Genomic DNA, 17,143 nt, shown 5'->3' with positions numbered 1-17,143 from the left:
CTGGAGATGAAAAACACCGGAGGAGAGTGACGCAGACTAGCCTCATCCCACATATTGACATAGTGAATACAGCCATGGACTGTTTATTACAGCTTTTAGCCAAGATTTTGTTGCAGTCTAGTTCGCTATGAATGTATTTGTTATTTGATTAAAAGAATAATTGTAATGTGATGCTAAAAACCCACCAGTCTGTTGCTGGCTTGATAGTGGTGAAACAGTTGAGTTATTTTTGTCACTAGTCTTTCAACATCTCGTTTGCAACACTGATATCACAAAAAGTGCAGGAAGTCCTTTCACATGCATTCAAACAATTTGAGCAAGAGAATAACTGTAAAACTCACTGTAAAAATGACCTTCAAATCTTTATCTTTAATAGTTAAAAATGTTTAATTCAGTGTGTTACTTTCTGATTCTTAGTAATTGATTGTGAAATTATTTTTTTTTTCCAGAATAGTCTTTGTTTAGAGTTTATTAAATGCATGTGCAACCTTTTCATATACATTTAATGACACTGAATAGAGACGAAACCTAAAAATATTAGGTGGGATCTTGGATTTTGAATTAATATTTTGAAGCCACATTCAGCATTTAAGAAGGGCAACATTCTCACTTCCTAGGTGCCAAAATGATTCCTTTTCTCATACAACACAATGAAGAAAAATGACAATTCATTATTACTCACCTCGACTCATTCTTACTGTAGTAGGTTCCTCTTCACAGACCCATAATTCTTAAAATGATATAAAGACCTCCGACTACAGCAATGAAGTACCAGTTTAGCATTTTACTATGGCTTCCTATTTTTATTTTTTTTAGAGTATATTTAATAATTTTCCTTTTATTAGCTCACATGGCACTGCATTGCACCTGCACATATTGGTTGCTTTATATTCTATACAACAGCAGGCAGCTTCGGATCATCTCATGTTAAGTTTCTGAGAGTATCAAAGGTTAAGCTTAAGTACAGTTGAGTGGCAGCTTTCAGCTATTATGTATCTAAATTACGAAAGCTGTCAGAGTAGCAAAAACACCAGGTGCTGTTATCTCATGCAGCATTTTAAACTTGGTACTTATACATTTAGCATATACTGTATATATAGGCCTAATTGTTATTTTTACTAAGATATGATAGAAACAATGGTGTAAATGAAACATAAGGGCTGTGCAAAATCAAGCACATTAAGTGCAAAATAAATATTTAGGAAAAACTAGATATTAAACATTTCATTATGTTAAACATGAATAATCTGAGGTTGCAGTGCAGCTGCTATGTCAACAGAAACAGGTGCCTGCCTCCCTGTTTGATTCAACTATTGTAGTGTTTGCAGAACAAATTACTTAGTTGGTTGATCGGATGGTTGGTGGATCTTTTGCGCAACACTGACTTAACTTTATATTCAGTATAAGCAGATTCTATGATATTAATTCTTGTGGAAGGGAAAAAAAGGGTAAATGCATAAAACATAGCTCAAACACATTATGACATGACTGAAAGGCAATGGAGAAAAATACAAACAAATGGACATACAAACATAATTTTTGGTTGTGTAAAAATAATAAAAACTAGGTTCAGTAAGACATCCACAAAAGGCTATTTATTATGTTTTGTATAGATAGCATAGGCACAATTGATACAAAAGCGTAAAGAAGGCAATCACGTATGATGACAAAACTTCTTTAGTACCTGCCATATAGTTTAAAATTTATGTGGGTCCCAGAAAATGTTGGGATTATGGGTAATAGGCAGATAGGCTGGCTAAAAGGGTGCTAACAAAAGAGAACATAGTAATGCAGGTAAATTAAAGTAAAGCAGAGGTTAAATTAATTATTTGGGAGAAAATCAATAAAAGGTGGCAAGAGATGTGGGATAGAGAGGAAAATTCAGAGAAATGTTAAAGAGGATAGGGTGGAAACTGGAAATAGGAGAGAAGATGCAGTGATGACTAGGTTAGGGTTTGGACACTGTTCACTGAATAAAACACTAAAGATGACAGGGAAGCCCCAGACAGGGTTGTGTGAGGGATGTCGAGAAGAGGAGTCAGTGGATCACATAATCATGACTTGTAAGAGATACGAAACACAGCAGGTAATGAAGAATAAGCTGAGGGAGATTGGGGTGCAGGAGAACACATTAACAGGGTTACTAGACACAGTAAATAGGACACAGAGTAGAATATTGGTTACATTTTTAAGGGAAGCAGGAGTTTTCGACAGGATTTAATGGATAATTAAAGTATAATGTGTGTGTGGGTGTGTGAGTGTCATGTAAGTGCAGGAAAGGGAATAGACTTTAAGTTTTATAGTAACCTATTATCTGATCCACACTCCGGGGCAGAAAGGGGGGCGATAATGCACCAATAAGCTGGATGCCAACCTCCGTTAAACTGGAAAGAAGAAGAAAAAGAACGTCTGATGACGCATGATCGTTACGTAATACGTAGGCAGCAGGAACTCAGTCAGAAATGGCGACGTTGCTGCAGCCAGAGAAGGTGCTTTATCTCGTCCGAGGCGAGAAAAAGATTCGAGTCCCGCTCTCTCAGCTGTATTTTTGCCGATATTGCAGTGAGCTGCGATCTCTGGAATGCGTGTCACATGAAGTAAGTAACGCGGGGTGGGACATTTAGTTGACACAATGGTTGTTAGCCATGCTAAGAGCGAGCTAACAGGCTAGTGATGGCAGTGTTGTTCCCGCCTATCAGTAGAAGTGGAACGAATTCTGCGTCTGTGATTGGCTAGTTTATCCTTCTGTCATAATTTATACGGCAATAGAGCTATCCAATTGGGTGTGTAACCAGTCAGTTAACTTCTGCACCACCCACTTTTTTTTTAGGGATGTGACAAGCTAAAAGCTAGTAGAAGAATTCTGAATGAAATGAAATATCTACTGTTCGTTCGTTTCCATTATGTGCATAGGTACATTACAAAAAGAATGAGGTTCTGAATTCAATGTGTTAGGGTTTACAGCAGCAGCCATTCGTGTTATTTTGAAGGCATAAACACTACCACACCCTGTACAGACAGCTTGGGCTATTTTTATTATTGTTTATTTATTTATTTTTACCTCAGACACAATGACGAAGTTCCATTTAGCCTTTCTGTACTTTTCCAATACATGTTATACAATTTCCTTGAGCTAAAAGATTTGATTTGTCTTATAATTTTTTTTGTGTTATACCTGTTATGTAGGTCGATTCTCATTTCTGTCCCAGCTGTCTGGAGAACATGCCGTCAGCTGAGGCCAAGCTCAAGAAGAATAGGTAAACCGCATCTGTGCTAAATATCTGACAAGCTTGTGAATTAATAACGGGCAATAATCGCAATCATCTAACATCATCTGTACTTTGGCATTTGTCATTAACTAATTACGTGCTTGCCATATTTGTAAGTTTTGACACATCAAAACTCGCTGCACTTTTTACATTTATTTAATAAACTGACTGATAATATATCAGGTCTCATAGATTGTGTTTCCTCATAATGCTGTTGAATGGTTTGTGATACACTGGTTTCAGGTGTGCCAATTGCTTTGACTGTCCATGCTGTATGCACACCCTCTCCACACGGGCCACCAACATCCCAGCACCACTGCCTGATGACCCAACCAAAACCACCATGAAGAAGGCCTACTACCTGGCCTGTGGATTTTGTCGCTGGACCTCAAGAGATGTAGGCATGGCTGACAAATCTGTGGGTGAGTCCTGGCACTTCCTTGATGTGGATGTATGTACCAGTGTCTGTATTGGTTCATCAGCAACTCGGATGATTTCAACTTTAACCTGTCCTATTTAATCTAAGATGGTTATTTTGGTTGACTTTTAATGGTTTAAGATAATTGTTGTATTTATTGGGGTTAATTTTATGTATACTATAAATATACATAAAAAATCTTGTAAAGTTCAGACTAGAAGTGATGCATTCACTTAGTGTAATTTTACTGACCGCACTCCCTGTGAAAAACTGTGGAAGGAGTCATAATTGTAGCTCATCACAGAATATGAATTTTAATAATCATTTTGTGCCGATTATATTTCACTCTGGGCTGGAACATGGCAGAAATAGAATCAAGTGACCAAAAAATATTGAAATTAAGGACATTTTACTTTTCACTTTTTGTCTGGTTAGAACATTTTAATCTGCATGCACATTATAGTAAACATCGTTCATTTTATATTTTAGCCAGTGGAGGATGGCAGGAACCAGAAAACCCTCATACTCAGAGGGTATGTCTAAAACAAGATCTCCTTTTATTAAATGAATATTACATTTTCCTTCTGACTTTCTCAAGTAGCTGACAAATCAGTTATTATCTCTATATAGATCAACAAGCTGATTGAGTATTACCAGCAGCTGGCCCAGAGAGAGAAGCTGGAGAGAGACAGGAAGAAGCTGGCACGAAGACGCCCCTTCATGCCTCAGGCCTTCTCGGTAAACATTCACACCACTGTGTCTAGAAACACCCTTCTAACCTAACATTTACTTTCCATTTAGTAAGCACTAAACGGGTGTGGTTTGTCTTGTCTAGATTCTAAACTTGGGCAGAGTCTTGTCAAAATGCTAAAAAGTTACACTGAAGTACTGCTATTTTGTGTTGTGATTATTTATTTATTTTTAAATTGTGAAAATCTCCAATAAATTAAATCAGTTTCTTGCACATTTTGTACAAAACTTAAATCATATTTAATTCACTTTAAATTTTCATCAAAGCTGGCAAAGTTTACTAAACCTAGCATGGTCTGAAATGTGACTACCCAGCATATACTTTACAGTTTAAAAGTTAGGGGTTAGTAAGCTTTTGTTTTAACCAAGGATGCACTGAATTTGGAGAAATGAGGGCTTGAAATGGTTAATTTCTGGTTACTGACATTACTTTGAGCTGCATGTCTTGTTCACTAATGCAATCCTTGTTTCCTTGTGCTTCAGACTGCCACTTTAATGTTTGCTTGAATGGATTTGTTTCATTTGATTCTGTCTCTCTCCTTTTCTTTGCTTGTGCACGCTGATATTTTTGGTTTTATACCCCTCTCCAGCAACACACTATTCACGTGGTGGTGAGTGGTATTTTTTTCCCCACAATTTTTACAGAAACACTAAGAAGGTCTTTCTTTTCCCCCCAATCCTTCCATCAGTTTAGCATGTCTAATATGTTACTAAATGACTTTGCTGCTGATCACATGAGCTTCACTATTGCTACTTGGAATTCTATGCACAATCGAATCTTTGTATTTGCCAGGCAATCTTTAATGGGACAGTCCTTGTTGGCTGGTATTTATGTTTAGAGTTTATTAATGATGTTTGAAGTTTAGCTGCAGACTTATTTGATTATATAGATTTAGAACAAGATTTCACCCAGAATCAATCATTTAGTCAATCAGTCGGTTTTCTTGGAAAACAAGTTTTTGGACTATGTTTGTGCTTAAACTATGTTATTTATTACTAAATGCACCATTTCAACAAACACTTTGACACTAGCATTCATCTAATAATAATGAGCTGTACCTTAAACCTAGAATAACTCTTTATTATCATAGACTCATGTGGTGTGTATTTATGTCTGAAAGGAGAAGTATGGACTGGGAACCAGACTACAGAGACAGAGATCTGGAGCCCCAATCAGTGCCCTGTATGGCCTTTCGTAAGTATTGCCTTTCAAAAACATTAATGTTATGGTACATCCTGTACCAGCTTAGTGTTTTTTGTTAAAGCAGGTTTAATTATGTTGAATACCAGTGTAATTGATGCATCACATTTTAAATTATTGTGGACTTTGTCTATATGATGCTGTATTATTTTCAGATTAAAAGAAGGAGAGGACCAGAAAGAGATCACTATAGAGTCAGCACAGGCTTTGGATGAAGTGGAGCCCCTGCCTGAAGACTATTACACTCGCCCTGTCAACCTACCTGAAGGTTGGTCTCATCTTTGCTTCACCCAGTAATAATACTTAATTACTATTTAAATCTGATACCATTTGTAGTGCAGTAATCATAGGCACAGCCATATATATCCAGACTCACAGGCGTCAAAGGGTTATTTTGGAGGTTGCATGTTCAGGATCAAATGTGTAAGAACTGAAATTGATATAGTTGAACCAAATTTGCTTTCCTAAGGCAATGGTGACTAGATCTTTATTGACGTGGGTTATATGATGCATATTTTAAAAGTTACTTGTTTCAATGCAGTAACGACTCTTCGCCAGAGGCTGCTACAGCCTGATTTTCAGCCTGCAGGAGCTTCACAGCTGCACCCCAGACACAAGCACCTGCTAATGAAACGCTCTCTGCGTTGCAGGGTATGTAAATACACCCACAGCTTCTCTTTCACTCAGAAGAAAGCCATTCAGGAAGCTGCCGTTGAATTACTGCGATGATATCATTCAGCCTGATTTTCTTTTATGTAGATAACCATTCAAAAGTTTGTATTCTGTAAAATTTTTACAAATACTTTTTGAAAGGAGTCTCTTATGTAACCTATATTAAAAAAAAATTCGTTTTACTGCACTAAATTGCCAAAAGTATTGGGCCCCTTCTAATGAACAGGTTTGACTACTTTAGTAATTTCCATGAGTAAAAATCTTAATGTTTAAGCATATAATGATATTCGAACATACGCACAGAAAACACACGTACGTCTCTTTCAAATGTGAACTCTATGAATCACAAATGATCTTGAACTTGCGCGCCGCAAATGAATTGTTTCAGCTTTCAGCCTAAATTATATATATAATATATATAATTTAGGATTGTTTGATGAATAGAAAGTTCACAAGAACTTGAAATAGCATTACTGTTGGTTTTGATCAATTTAATGCATCCTTGCTAAATAAAAGCATTAATTTCTTTCGAAGAACAAAAAAATCTTAATGGCCACAAAATACAAATGTATGTAGTTTATAGATTAAAAGCTCTTTGAGTTCATATTTGTATTAAATTCCCGTGAGCTAATCTGCAAAACTGTTAAATAACACTTTAAAAGTGCTGTTAATTACTGTTCCTCATCCTTTAATTTCAGAAATGTGAGCACAATCTGAGCAAACCAGAATTTAATCCAACTTCAATAAAGTTCAAAATCCAGCTTGTGGCAGTGTAAGTCCTTTGTTTGTGACCTAAATTCTCTTAATTGCTGTTCTTATAGTGTATATTTCATTAAATGAACCAACTAACGATTTTTTGTTCTTCTTTACAGGAGCTACATTCCTGAAGTGAGAATCATGTCCATTCCAAACCTGCGTCACCTGAAGGCAAGTTTGAGTAATTCTTGGACACTTAAACACAATCATGCAGTTTATTTATTTGTATCCCATTTTTAATAAATTGTAAATAAATCAAGACTATTTGACTTTTGAGGCTTAGTCTGGTTACACTTCTTTGACCTTTTAAGCTATAGACTTTTTTAAAAATTTGTAAGCAATTGTAGTGTTTTGTTGTGATACAGGAGAGTCAGGTTCTGCTGACCCTGACCAACCCAGTGGAGAACATCACCCATGTGTCTCTGTACACCTGTGAAGAAGGAGACCCAGATGATATTAACAGCACTGCCAAGGTAAAACACCACAGCTGAGCCTATATCTCTAACAGTACAGATGATTTATAATGATAGAAATGAATTTTAAGAAGTGTATATGTCCTATAATGATGGCTGGTGGTTGGTTATTGAATTGGACAGGTGTTTATCTAGATTGAGCTGAAGCTGAAGCAGAAGCATGGCTCTCCAAAAACCACTCAGTTCAGTCTCCAGACAGACATTATTTACCTTGAGTGGGCCACTGCAGGGGAAATGATAGTCATTACAGCCTCACCTTCACTGCGCTGCAGAGTGTCATTGCCTTGTGTTGTGCCCCCATGGTTTTATTATGAAATATTGTTGTTTAATAGGTGCTGGTGCCCACAAAGGAACTGGTCCTGGCAGGGAAAGATGCGGCCGCTGAGTATGATGAACTGGCAGAACCTCAAGGTTTTCAGGATGACCCAGAGTAAGGACCACCAATTTAGCTCATTTATTACCAAGAAGATGAGATTGCAGTAATACAGAGTCAGGGGCTCAGACTGTGAATACGTTATTTGTTTATTAATAAGTAGGGCTGCATGTAATCTGCTTTGAATTTGAACATCAGTCATTCACTAAGTGAAACCCCCAGTTCCTGAAATATCTTTGGGTATTTTGATGATGCTTTCAGATACTGTATGACTTTTCTTTCTTCTGCTAAACTCAAAATAACATATTTTGAAGAATATTGGTAACCTACCTCTTTTCTGTTCCCCATTGACTTCCATACTAGTCAGTGGTAATGGTTACAAATATTCTTCAGAATGTCTTCTTGTGTGTTCAGCAGAAGAAAGATGTTCATATAATTTTGAAACAACTTAAGGGTAAGTAAATGATGACAGATTTTTTTGTAAACTATCCCTTAACTATAGCTGTATATAAATCCATTCTGTGAAATTATGCAATTTCCTACCACAATCAGTGTAGAAAACATCGTCAAACTAAATTCTTTATTAAAGCATTATCAACTGTGCATGCAGCATAATGCTGATTAGCACAGAAAATAATTTACCCCGGGTTTTGTTCAAAATCAGAAATTGTGGTTTGAGTTTTGAGAAAAGGCACTTACAATGCAAAGTAATCTGGGTCAGTGTTCTCAAGGTTTTAAAAGGTTAAATATAAGTGGTTTAACACAAATTTAAGCTATAGGATTTATATTCCAAGCTGTTCTTTTTGAAGTTGGAATACTTTTTTAGATTAACCTCCGTTTATGCATTAAAGAATTATTGTTGTTGTGAAGTTATGTATATTTATGCAACTTTTGTGCTCCCTACAGTTTAGTAGTATACAGACTCGTGGCCAAAAGTTTTGGCAGTGACATAAATGTTTTGTTTTGCAAAGTTTGCTGCTTAAGCTGTTGTGAAGTTCATTCACATTGTTTCTAGATTATTGTGTAGAGTGATCAGATGCATTTTAAATAATTGCTAAAAGCTTCATAGGCCAAAAAAAATTAACTTTTCACCAAAAACAAAACAAAACAAATTTCACAGTTTTTTGATCCTGACACAAAATGACTAATCATAGCAGCAGCACATGTGAAAGTGTGAATGAGTACTAGTCAGGTCAAATCACTATCATACTAAATAGATTGTAAGAGCAGACTGATTGCTATAAAAGGAGGGAAGAAGCACTTCAAATCATTGTGTTCTTGTTAGCAATGGTTACCTCCAAAGGAACATGTGCAGCCATCATCGCTTTGCATCAAAATGGTCTCACATGCAAGAAAATTGCGACAAAGAATATTGCACCTTGAACCATTTACTGGATCATCAAGAACTTCAAGGAGAGAGGTTTGACTGCAGTGAAGAAGTCTTCAGGATGTCCCAGAGTGTCCAGAAAGTGCTAGGACAGTCTCCTCCTGAGGAGTCAGCTACAGAATCGTGTCTCCAGCAGTGCAGAGCTTGCTCGGGAATGGTAGCAGATTAGTGTGAGAGCATCTGCACACATAGTGAGGCCAAGGCCTGGTGTCAGGAAGGGCAGCAAAGAAGCCACTTCTCTCCAAGAAAAGCCTCAAGGACAGACTGATATTCTGCAGGAAGTACAAGGATTAAACAGCAGAAGATTTGTGCAAAGGTATTTTCTCTGATGAAGCTGCCTTCCGGCTTTTAGGGACATCTGGAAAATCGATTATTCGGAGAAGAAAGGGTGAATGCTACCATGAGTCCTGTCTTGAGCCAACAGTGAAGCATCCCGAGACCATCCATGTGTTAGGTTGCTTTTCAACCAAGGGAATGGGCTCTCTCATAATTCAGCCCAAAAACACTGCCATGATTAAAGAATGGTATCAAAACATCCTGCAAGAGCGACTTCTTCCAACGATCCATGAGCAATTTGGTGATGATCCGTGCATTTTCCAGCATGATGGAGCACCATGTCAAAGAGCAGGAGTGATAAAGAAGTGGCTTGAAGATCATTGCATTGAAATTTTGGATCCGTGGCCAGGCAACTCCCCGGATCTCAATCCCATAGAGAACCTGTGGTCAGTCCTCAAAAGGCAAGTGGACAAGCAGAAGCCCACAAATTGTGATCAACTCTGAGAACTAATAAGACAAGAATGGATCGCCATCAGTCAGGATTTGGCCCAGAAGCTAATATCCAGCATACAGCAGAGGTTATGAAGAACAAGGGTCGATGCTAAATATTGACTCATTATATTTTTTGCCAATAAAAGCCTTTAAAACTTATGATATGCTTCTCGTTGTTTTTCAGTATACCATAGAAACGTGTGGAAAAATAATCTACAAATGCTGAAGCAGCAAACTTTACAAAACACAAAACTGCTGTTAAAAGTCCAGAAACCTTGCATTTAGTCCATTTTTCTTGGGATGTCTGCTTTTAATCATCTGATATCATCGGTTCCTGTGTTTTTACCCTTCATGAATAACAGTCTGTCCTCTTGTATCTTCAGTGTGGTGGCCTTTAGAAAGTCAAACAAGATTGGCTTCTTCATCAAAGTGATTCCGCAGAGGGAGGAGGGTGATGTCACAGTCGCTTTCAAACTCCGACATGACTTCCGGAACCTCGCTGCTCCAATCAGACCCACGGAGGAGGGAGAAGCCACCAGTGAGGCCATCTGGCTCACACACCATGTGGAGCTTAGCTTGGGCCCCCTGGCAACTTGAGAACCTAACACACATGAGCTACACACAAACATAAACACACTCTGAAGCATAAACAGAGAAGTTAAACAACATGTGGCACTAAACTCACAAACTTACACAACCTCTCTCTTGCTCATGAAGACATTCATTATCTTGGTGAAGTGAGTGTAAATATTATCAGGCACACACACATCACTTACAGGAACGCAGTTACTTAACAGCACACACTACTCCTACACTTGTGCCAGATGCTTTGCGCAGTGATCTCTTTCTCGCTCTCTGTTTGTAGCGCCCCCTGCTGATGTATCTAAATGCATGTGATTACAGTGACATCATCTACTGTTATATTTCACGGTTCCAACTCCAGTTCTCCTAAGTGTTAATAAACACATTTAGATGAATGCTTTATCTAGTTTTTGTGTTAATTTAATATTTTGTATTTGCTGTAAGACAAGCAAAATGTCACTTGCAGTTGTGTGGCACTAATTAGTGAGACAAAGTCATTAGTTGTGAAACACGTTTGATAACCAACTCTGTTTATCCCGTTATCTGTATTAAATCAGAGGGTGAACACCAGTGCATTCAGCTTTATTTATCTGTCTCATGGTAGTCGCCGGAAGTCCTGATTTAGGTTCTAATATGACCGCCTTAAATGTGGATGAGCAGTCTTGTGCAATAAAATGTGAGAAAAGTGATGGATCTGGATGTGTTGTTGTTGTTATTATTAGTATTAGTATTATTAATATTATTAGTATTAATGGTTCAACAGGGCTGTTAAGATATGCTGTGTAGAGTAGCCCTGTTGAGTTTTCCTTTATATTCTGAAAAGAACATTTACTTAAAGGTATAAGCTTTTAAAAATTTTACAGGATCAGTTTTTTATTTCTTTTCAATTTATTTTAAAAGATAATTACCAAACCATAATGTCTATCTATATGGCTCTCTTTTTGGACACTCATTTCATTATAAAAAAAAGTGAACGGGGACTATGGTTGTCAAATAATTTAAAACTATCATTGAAGTCGTTTGAAGGCTTTGTGTGAGGACCCAAGTTTAAGTAGTTGTTCACTGAAAGCTCTACTGATTGTGTTTGTTAGAGAAGTGGATATGAGTCTTTTGAGTTGATGTTTTCAATGAATCGGTTGATCCAAGTTACAAAACCAGTGAATCAGTCATTCATTAACATATGCTGTATTCAAAATGACATGCTATTAATTTTAGTATTTATTTATTTTTTGCCAGTAAGTATTAGTATTTTTCACCCAAAGGATTATGTAAAATAGCGTTAAACAGCTTGTTTTTAGGGAGTGATTAGTGAATAAAACTACAGTTTCTCAGTGTGTTTCTCACACAAAGCAGTGTCATGACTTTCAAAAGACTTGGGGGGAAAGAAAACCCCCAAACAACTCCATTACTTTCTGCTTTGTGTTGTTTTTGTGCCTTTTTAAAGCTTGTCAGCCTTCGGTACCCAGTAATTATTGACACGAGTGACCAGGATAGTCTTCAAACATTCTCCTTTTTCTGTTTCACCAAAGAAAGAAAATCACATGACTATGGGATTGAAACGACATGACAGTGAGTAACTGAATTATTTTAATTTTTAGGTAAACTTTTTTTCTGTAAAATTCATTCAATGTTAGATGCTGTCCACTAGATGGCAGTCTATCATTGATAAAATGTTTGGTCTTAATGTTTGACATTGTGCAGTCAACAGACCAGCCTATTAGTAAATGATCCGTCTTAATTACTTGAAAGCACCATGTTATTAACATGTTATTGACTTGTAATTATTATTCATTAAACGCTGTTGATTTTTTTTTTTATAACTCTGATGAATGCATAAATGTAAACTAGAGGCTTTAAAATGGCCTTATGTACAGTGTTTAGACATTCATGCTAAGATGAATGTACTTTCCACAGGCCTTAATGTGCTCTTACCTACTGAAGACAAGCAAAGCCAAGAATAAATTGACTAAGTCAATGGAACGATTCAGAACTGTGGGTCTGCACAGTCTGGCTAAACATTAACTGCCCTGTATTTTACAAATTACACAATATCCCGCTGTGTTTTAGCGTGATGTCATATTTCTTGTGTCCTAACTAAACAGCACAGCCTGCACTGTAGTGTGCACACATTACAGCACACCTGATTTTTATATTTTACAATGTTGACAAAGTACGGTCTTAGTGTAATGCCTTTCAGAGTCTATAGCAATAGTGCTGGGGGAGTCTGGGTATAAAAATAAAGTGAGCTTCAACAGTAATTGGCAGACTTCAGTGTTTCTCTGCACTGTTGACATTGGCATGGTTGTAGTACTCGCAGTAAATGATGTGGATATGGAAATCTAGACTTTTTTGTATTCGTTTTTGGAACAGTAACCAGATGTGTTTTGTCTCCTTGCTTCGCAGATAATCATCTTAAACTATGGCTCTATTAAGAAAAGGAAGCCGTAGCTTCCATTTATGACGCATTCATTTTTCTTCATAATAGGCATGTCTGCATACACCAGCAAGGCCAAAACACTTCATGTGCTGATTGTTAAGTATCTTTAGAGGAAGATAGATTAAAAGATCTTTTGACCTTTTAAAAGAAGTTGGTGGAAAGAAAAAATGTTGAAACTGAATTTGATTCACATTTATATAAAGTATGATAGGGCAGCATATAGCAAAATAAATACTAGGTGACAGGAAAGATACACTATTCAATTAATGTTTTCCATGCCTTTGACTCCGTAAGTAGCATAGTGTTTCCATGATTAATTTTTTATTTATTGGTGCTACACCTGAAACAGTGTTTATGGACATTATGAATTTATTATTGTTGTTTTTGTTTAATTATATATTTGGTCTTTTTGTAGATTTTTGACCTTTTTTTATATTAATTTTAACATTTATTTAATTATTTATTTCATGTAGTCCTGTTGTGTGACAATTTATTTAAAAAATGTACTTAAAAATAACACACATTCTAAATTCTAGAGAGACCATAAAAGTGACATGATAATACAATTCTTTTTAAAAGTTTAAAGTAATTTTAAAGATATAGCATCACACGTCAGCATCCCTAATGTATTTCAAGTCAGCTACCCATGTATTAGTAATGAGTAAACAGAAAAAAATGGTCATACTCATGGTCATAATTGTATTCACAAGGAAGTGGCACATCTGTAATACGTCTACAGAGGCGCAGCACAGATCATGATTTTAAATCCTGATGATTTGTTACTTTATTTAATCTTTATGAAAGACCTGTTTATAGCCGCGAAAACGCCTTGTGTTGCCTCTTTCTGCAAATGTGCTACAGACTAATATGCATGTAAAGTATCTAGTGCTGCTGATCTAAAGTGCAGCTAAACCTCAAAAGTTATAAAAGTCCAAAGTAGAAGTGAAAACTGCCACAGTAAAAAGTCCCCATACCAGGAGAGACTTTAGACTCAGGATGTTGTCAGAAACTGAAAGCCTTGTTGTCTTCTGTCTCACTGGATCCATTTGTAATTAAACACCTCATAGAGAGCTTTGATAAACGATGTGTCAGAGATCGTCTCCAGCTCTGAGTGTCTATGGCCATCTAAAGAATGAAGAATGTTTATATTCCAGGTTGGTCCATTACGATGGGAAAGACCCTGGTATAGTTCACTAATGGCTCCTCTGTGAAGGATTAGCCACCTCCGGTTGTTTCCCATTTAGGGAATTCTCTTATACCGTTAAACCTATATGTCATGTTATACTGCACGGTTGAGGTCCCTCGCTGCCATTAAGGGCTGTTGGAAGGCCTCTTCTAATGGAATTGACACATATTTGTGTAAAGACTCAGTTCCGGCAGCATCTTTCCACTGGTGTCCTTCAGCGTTGACCTGTGACACTGCTTCGGGTGATTTCGAGTGCACATTTTAGGCAAAACAGAATTCTTTTGCTTTCTATTTTCCACACTGAAGAAATGAAGCTTGAAATTATTTGATGATCTTCACCTGGAAACCTTTCAAGAGACGTGCAGTATATTAAAACACTTTGAAGTCTTGGCCAGAATTAAGATTCCAGCTTAATGCTCTGACGCTTGAGCAATTTCCTCTATTACGATTACATAATGATGTAAAACTCACATTTTCCCCAAAGCCTTGTATCTTATGTATTTTCTAATGGAAAATAATGATGGTTCCCATCTTGTAGTTTTTCCAGGTCTGTGATGTCCTTGTGTTGTTTTATCTTTAGCGAAAGCACAGAAAGATTCCACATTAAATTGAGAAGCTGACAGATGTCTGGAGATTTCCACCATGACATCACCTACAAAAGCAGTCTTAAATTCTGAACTCACTTCATAGCAGTACAGCTCAGAGGCCAGCTGAGAGATAGCAGGGGTCCACGTTTCAACATAAATATCAGAAATGAAGAATTCTGAGATGCCCGTATAGTATTGGTATTGTCTGCGCAGCTCCTGTGAGACTCAGAAGCAGTTGATTAAAAGCAGATGCATTGAGCAATTTTACTTTATTTTATTGCTGCCTGGACAATTTTATTTCTCTTTTTTTTCTGTGCTAAAGTTTGGGGTATTTTTGCAAGACCTGCATACTGTAGTCACCAAAAACACAAATTGTTTGGTTAAATAAATATAACTATTGTTTGGGTTTCAGTAAGATCTATAATAGTACAAAAGATTTTTGACTTTTTGTTTCAAATAAATGCTGTTATTACTTTTATAAAAGAATAATAAAAAAAATCTGTTTTCAACATTGATAATAATAAAAAAATGACTCTTGAGGACCAAATCATAGAATGATTTATATTATATTATATTATATGATATATTTAAATATTAGAATGATTTCTGAAGGATCATGTGACACTGAAGACTGGCTTTTGAAAATTCATCTTTGCAGTAACAAAAATAATTTAGATTTTTAAAATAGAAAGTTTACCAACTTTGTTTTAAAATGTAATGATATTTAACAACATTGCAGTTTTACTGTATTTTTATAAAATAGAATATAAAATAGAGCCTAAGAAACATCTTTAAAAACATCTGTCTGACTATACTTTTTTATTAATTTATTTTATGCTTTATAGTATACAATATTTATGCTTTAGTAATAGGGACAGTGAGACATCAGACAGGAAATACAGTCAATCGCAGTGAACAGTATCAGGAAATGTTGCAAGTATGATTTAAACATGCATCGCCCACATGAATGTCAAAGCGTGTGCTAACTTCTAGATTACAGCTTTGACACAGTTCTAAGTTTCTGCCTAAGCTGGATGTTGGAAAGACCCAATTAATCACTGTTTCACTTCTACTCACCGGACCATCATCTGACTGATTACAGGTAGTTGACCATGTCTACATAGACAAATGGCTTCAGTCTTTGTGCCTTGAGACGAGGCCAGGTCTGTGAAATCCATGCTTGCTGTCTTTCTTTTAGCTTGTGGTGGAATGTTGATTTTGGAGGGTTTGGTGAAAAGTAACACTCTTGAGAAAGCAGTCCCGCTCTGCTTTGCCTGAAACTGACATATATGCAGTTGTCCAAAACTCACTGTTTTCCTTAAGCATTTGTCTTTTAGTGTGTGCATGACGTGTGCAAAGGCAACAAATGCAGAACAAACCTTGAGGAATCCCACAAGAACTTACTGTAAAGTCCACAGGTTCCCAACCTTCAAATAAAGAGCACCTTTGAGATGTCATCATTTGTATGCTGGCCGGGTGCTGCAGGTTCATGTTTCTTTGTTGCTGTGGCTGATTGGGCGTTGAAAGGAGCCAGAGGGTGTGGAAGGATGCTGCAGAGATGCACATCCTCCATTGCTCCCTGCAGGCTGGGTAGTGCCAAAACCACACCACATCCCTCTATTATTGTTGATGAGGACTGAGGTTTATTTTGGGTTATTAGACAAGAGGGTGCATGGCTGGTTTGAAGGCAGGACACATTGTAACACAGAACTGGAACAAGGTTGGACCTGCCTTTTGAGCTCAAATGGATTGAAGAGCATAAAAGGTGTATTGAAACAAACAACTGCATCCATCAGACTGCCTTTAGCATAGTGAGCAAAAACACTGAGATTAAGCCTACTGTATCAAATTATTCTAAGGCTTATTTAAAAACATGATCAAAACAGCTAAAAAACATGTTGTTGACAATATACTACAGGCTTTCTGTGATGTGATTGATTTATTATTTTTTTTGTTAGAAAAGGCCTTTTAGTATTATTCTAAAAACATTACAGAGATGTCTTTTTGCTGTAAAATCTTTACTGATTTTTATAAAGTTAGAACAACTTTTAAATTGATATTGATATTTTAAAATGAACTCTTGCTGGACAGAAAAAAATTAGGTTTACATGATTATCCTTACAAAATAAAAAAAAAACACTCAAACTTTGTTTGGCGCATTATAACTAATGTGTAATAATAACTGTTTTTCCTAATTTTGTAGTAACTGTACACAAAAGCTAATACCTACAAAAAGGTTTCATTGATCACTAAATGAATAAATAAAGGAGGAGCCGTCTCTGTG

The 17,143-nt window shown here is 36.6% G+C and overlaps 1 protein-coding gene across 2 annotated transcripts; it reads left to right on the top strand.

Annotated features, from left to right (window-relative positions):
- The first annotated feature begins 2,424 nt into the window (after window positions 1-2,424).
- Window positions 2,425-11,338, top strand: LOC109066271 (dynactin subunit 4-like). Of its 2 annotated transcripts, XM_042738141.1 has the most exons (14): window positions 2,425-2,597; window positions 3,187-3,257; window positions 3,513-3,691; window positions 4,177-4,220; window positions 4,318-4,425; window positions 5,028-5,048; window positions 5,559-5,632; window positions 5,794-5,906; window positions 6,180-6,289; window positions 7,009-7,082; window positions 7,183-7,237; window positions 7,432-7,539; window positions 7,872-7,969; window positions 10,451-11,338. In XM_042738141.1, exons 1-14 carry the CDS (start codon window positions 2,463-2,465, stop codon window positions 10,662-10,664), a joined length of 1,404 nt encoding a protein of 467 aa, XP_042594075.1. In that variant the 5' UTR covers window positions 2,425-2,462; the 3' UTR covers window positions 10,665-11,338. The 2 variants fall into 2 exon arrangements, with proteins under 2 accessions (XP_042594075.1, XP_042594076.1); XM_042738142.1 differs by lacking the exon at window positions 5,028-5,048.
- The last annotated feature ends 5,805 nt before the right edge of the window (window positions 11,339-17,143 follow it).

Source organism: Cyprinus carpio, chromosome B14, assembly GCF_018340385.1.
Source record: "Cyprinus carpio isolate SPL01 chromosome B14, ASM1834038v1, whole genome shotgun sequence".
Classification (NCBI taxonomy): Eukaryota; Metazoa; Chordata; class Actinopteri; order Cypriniformes; family Cyprinidae; genus Cyprinus; species Cyprinus carpio.
This window is presented reverse-complemented; position numbering and strand designations above follow the sequence as displayed.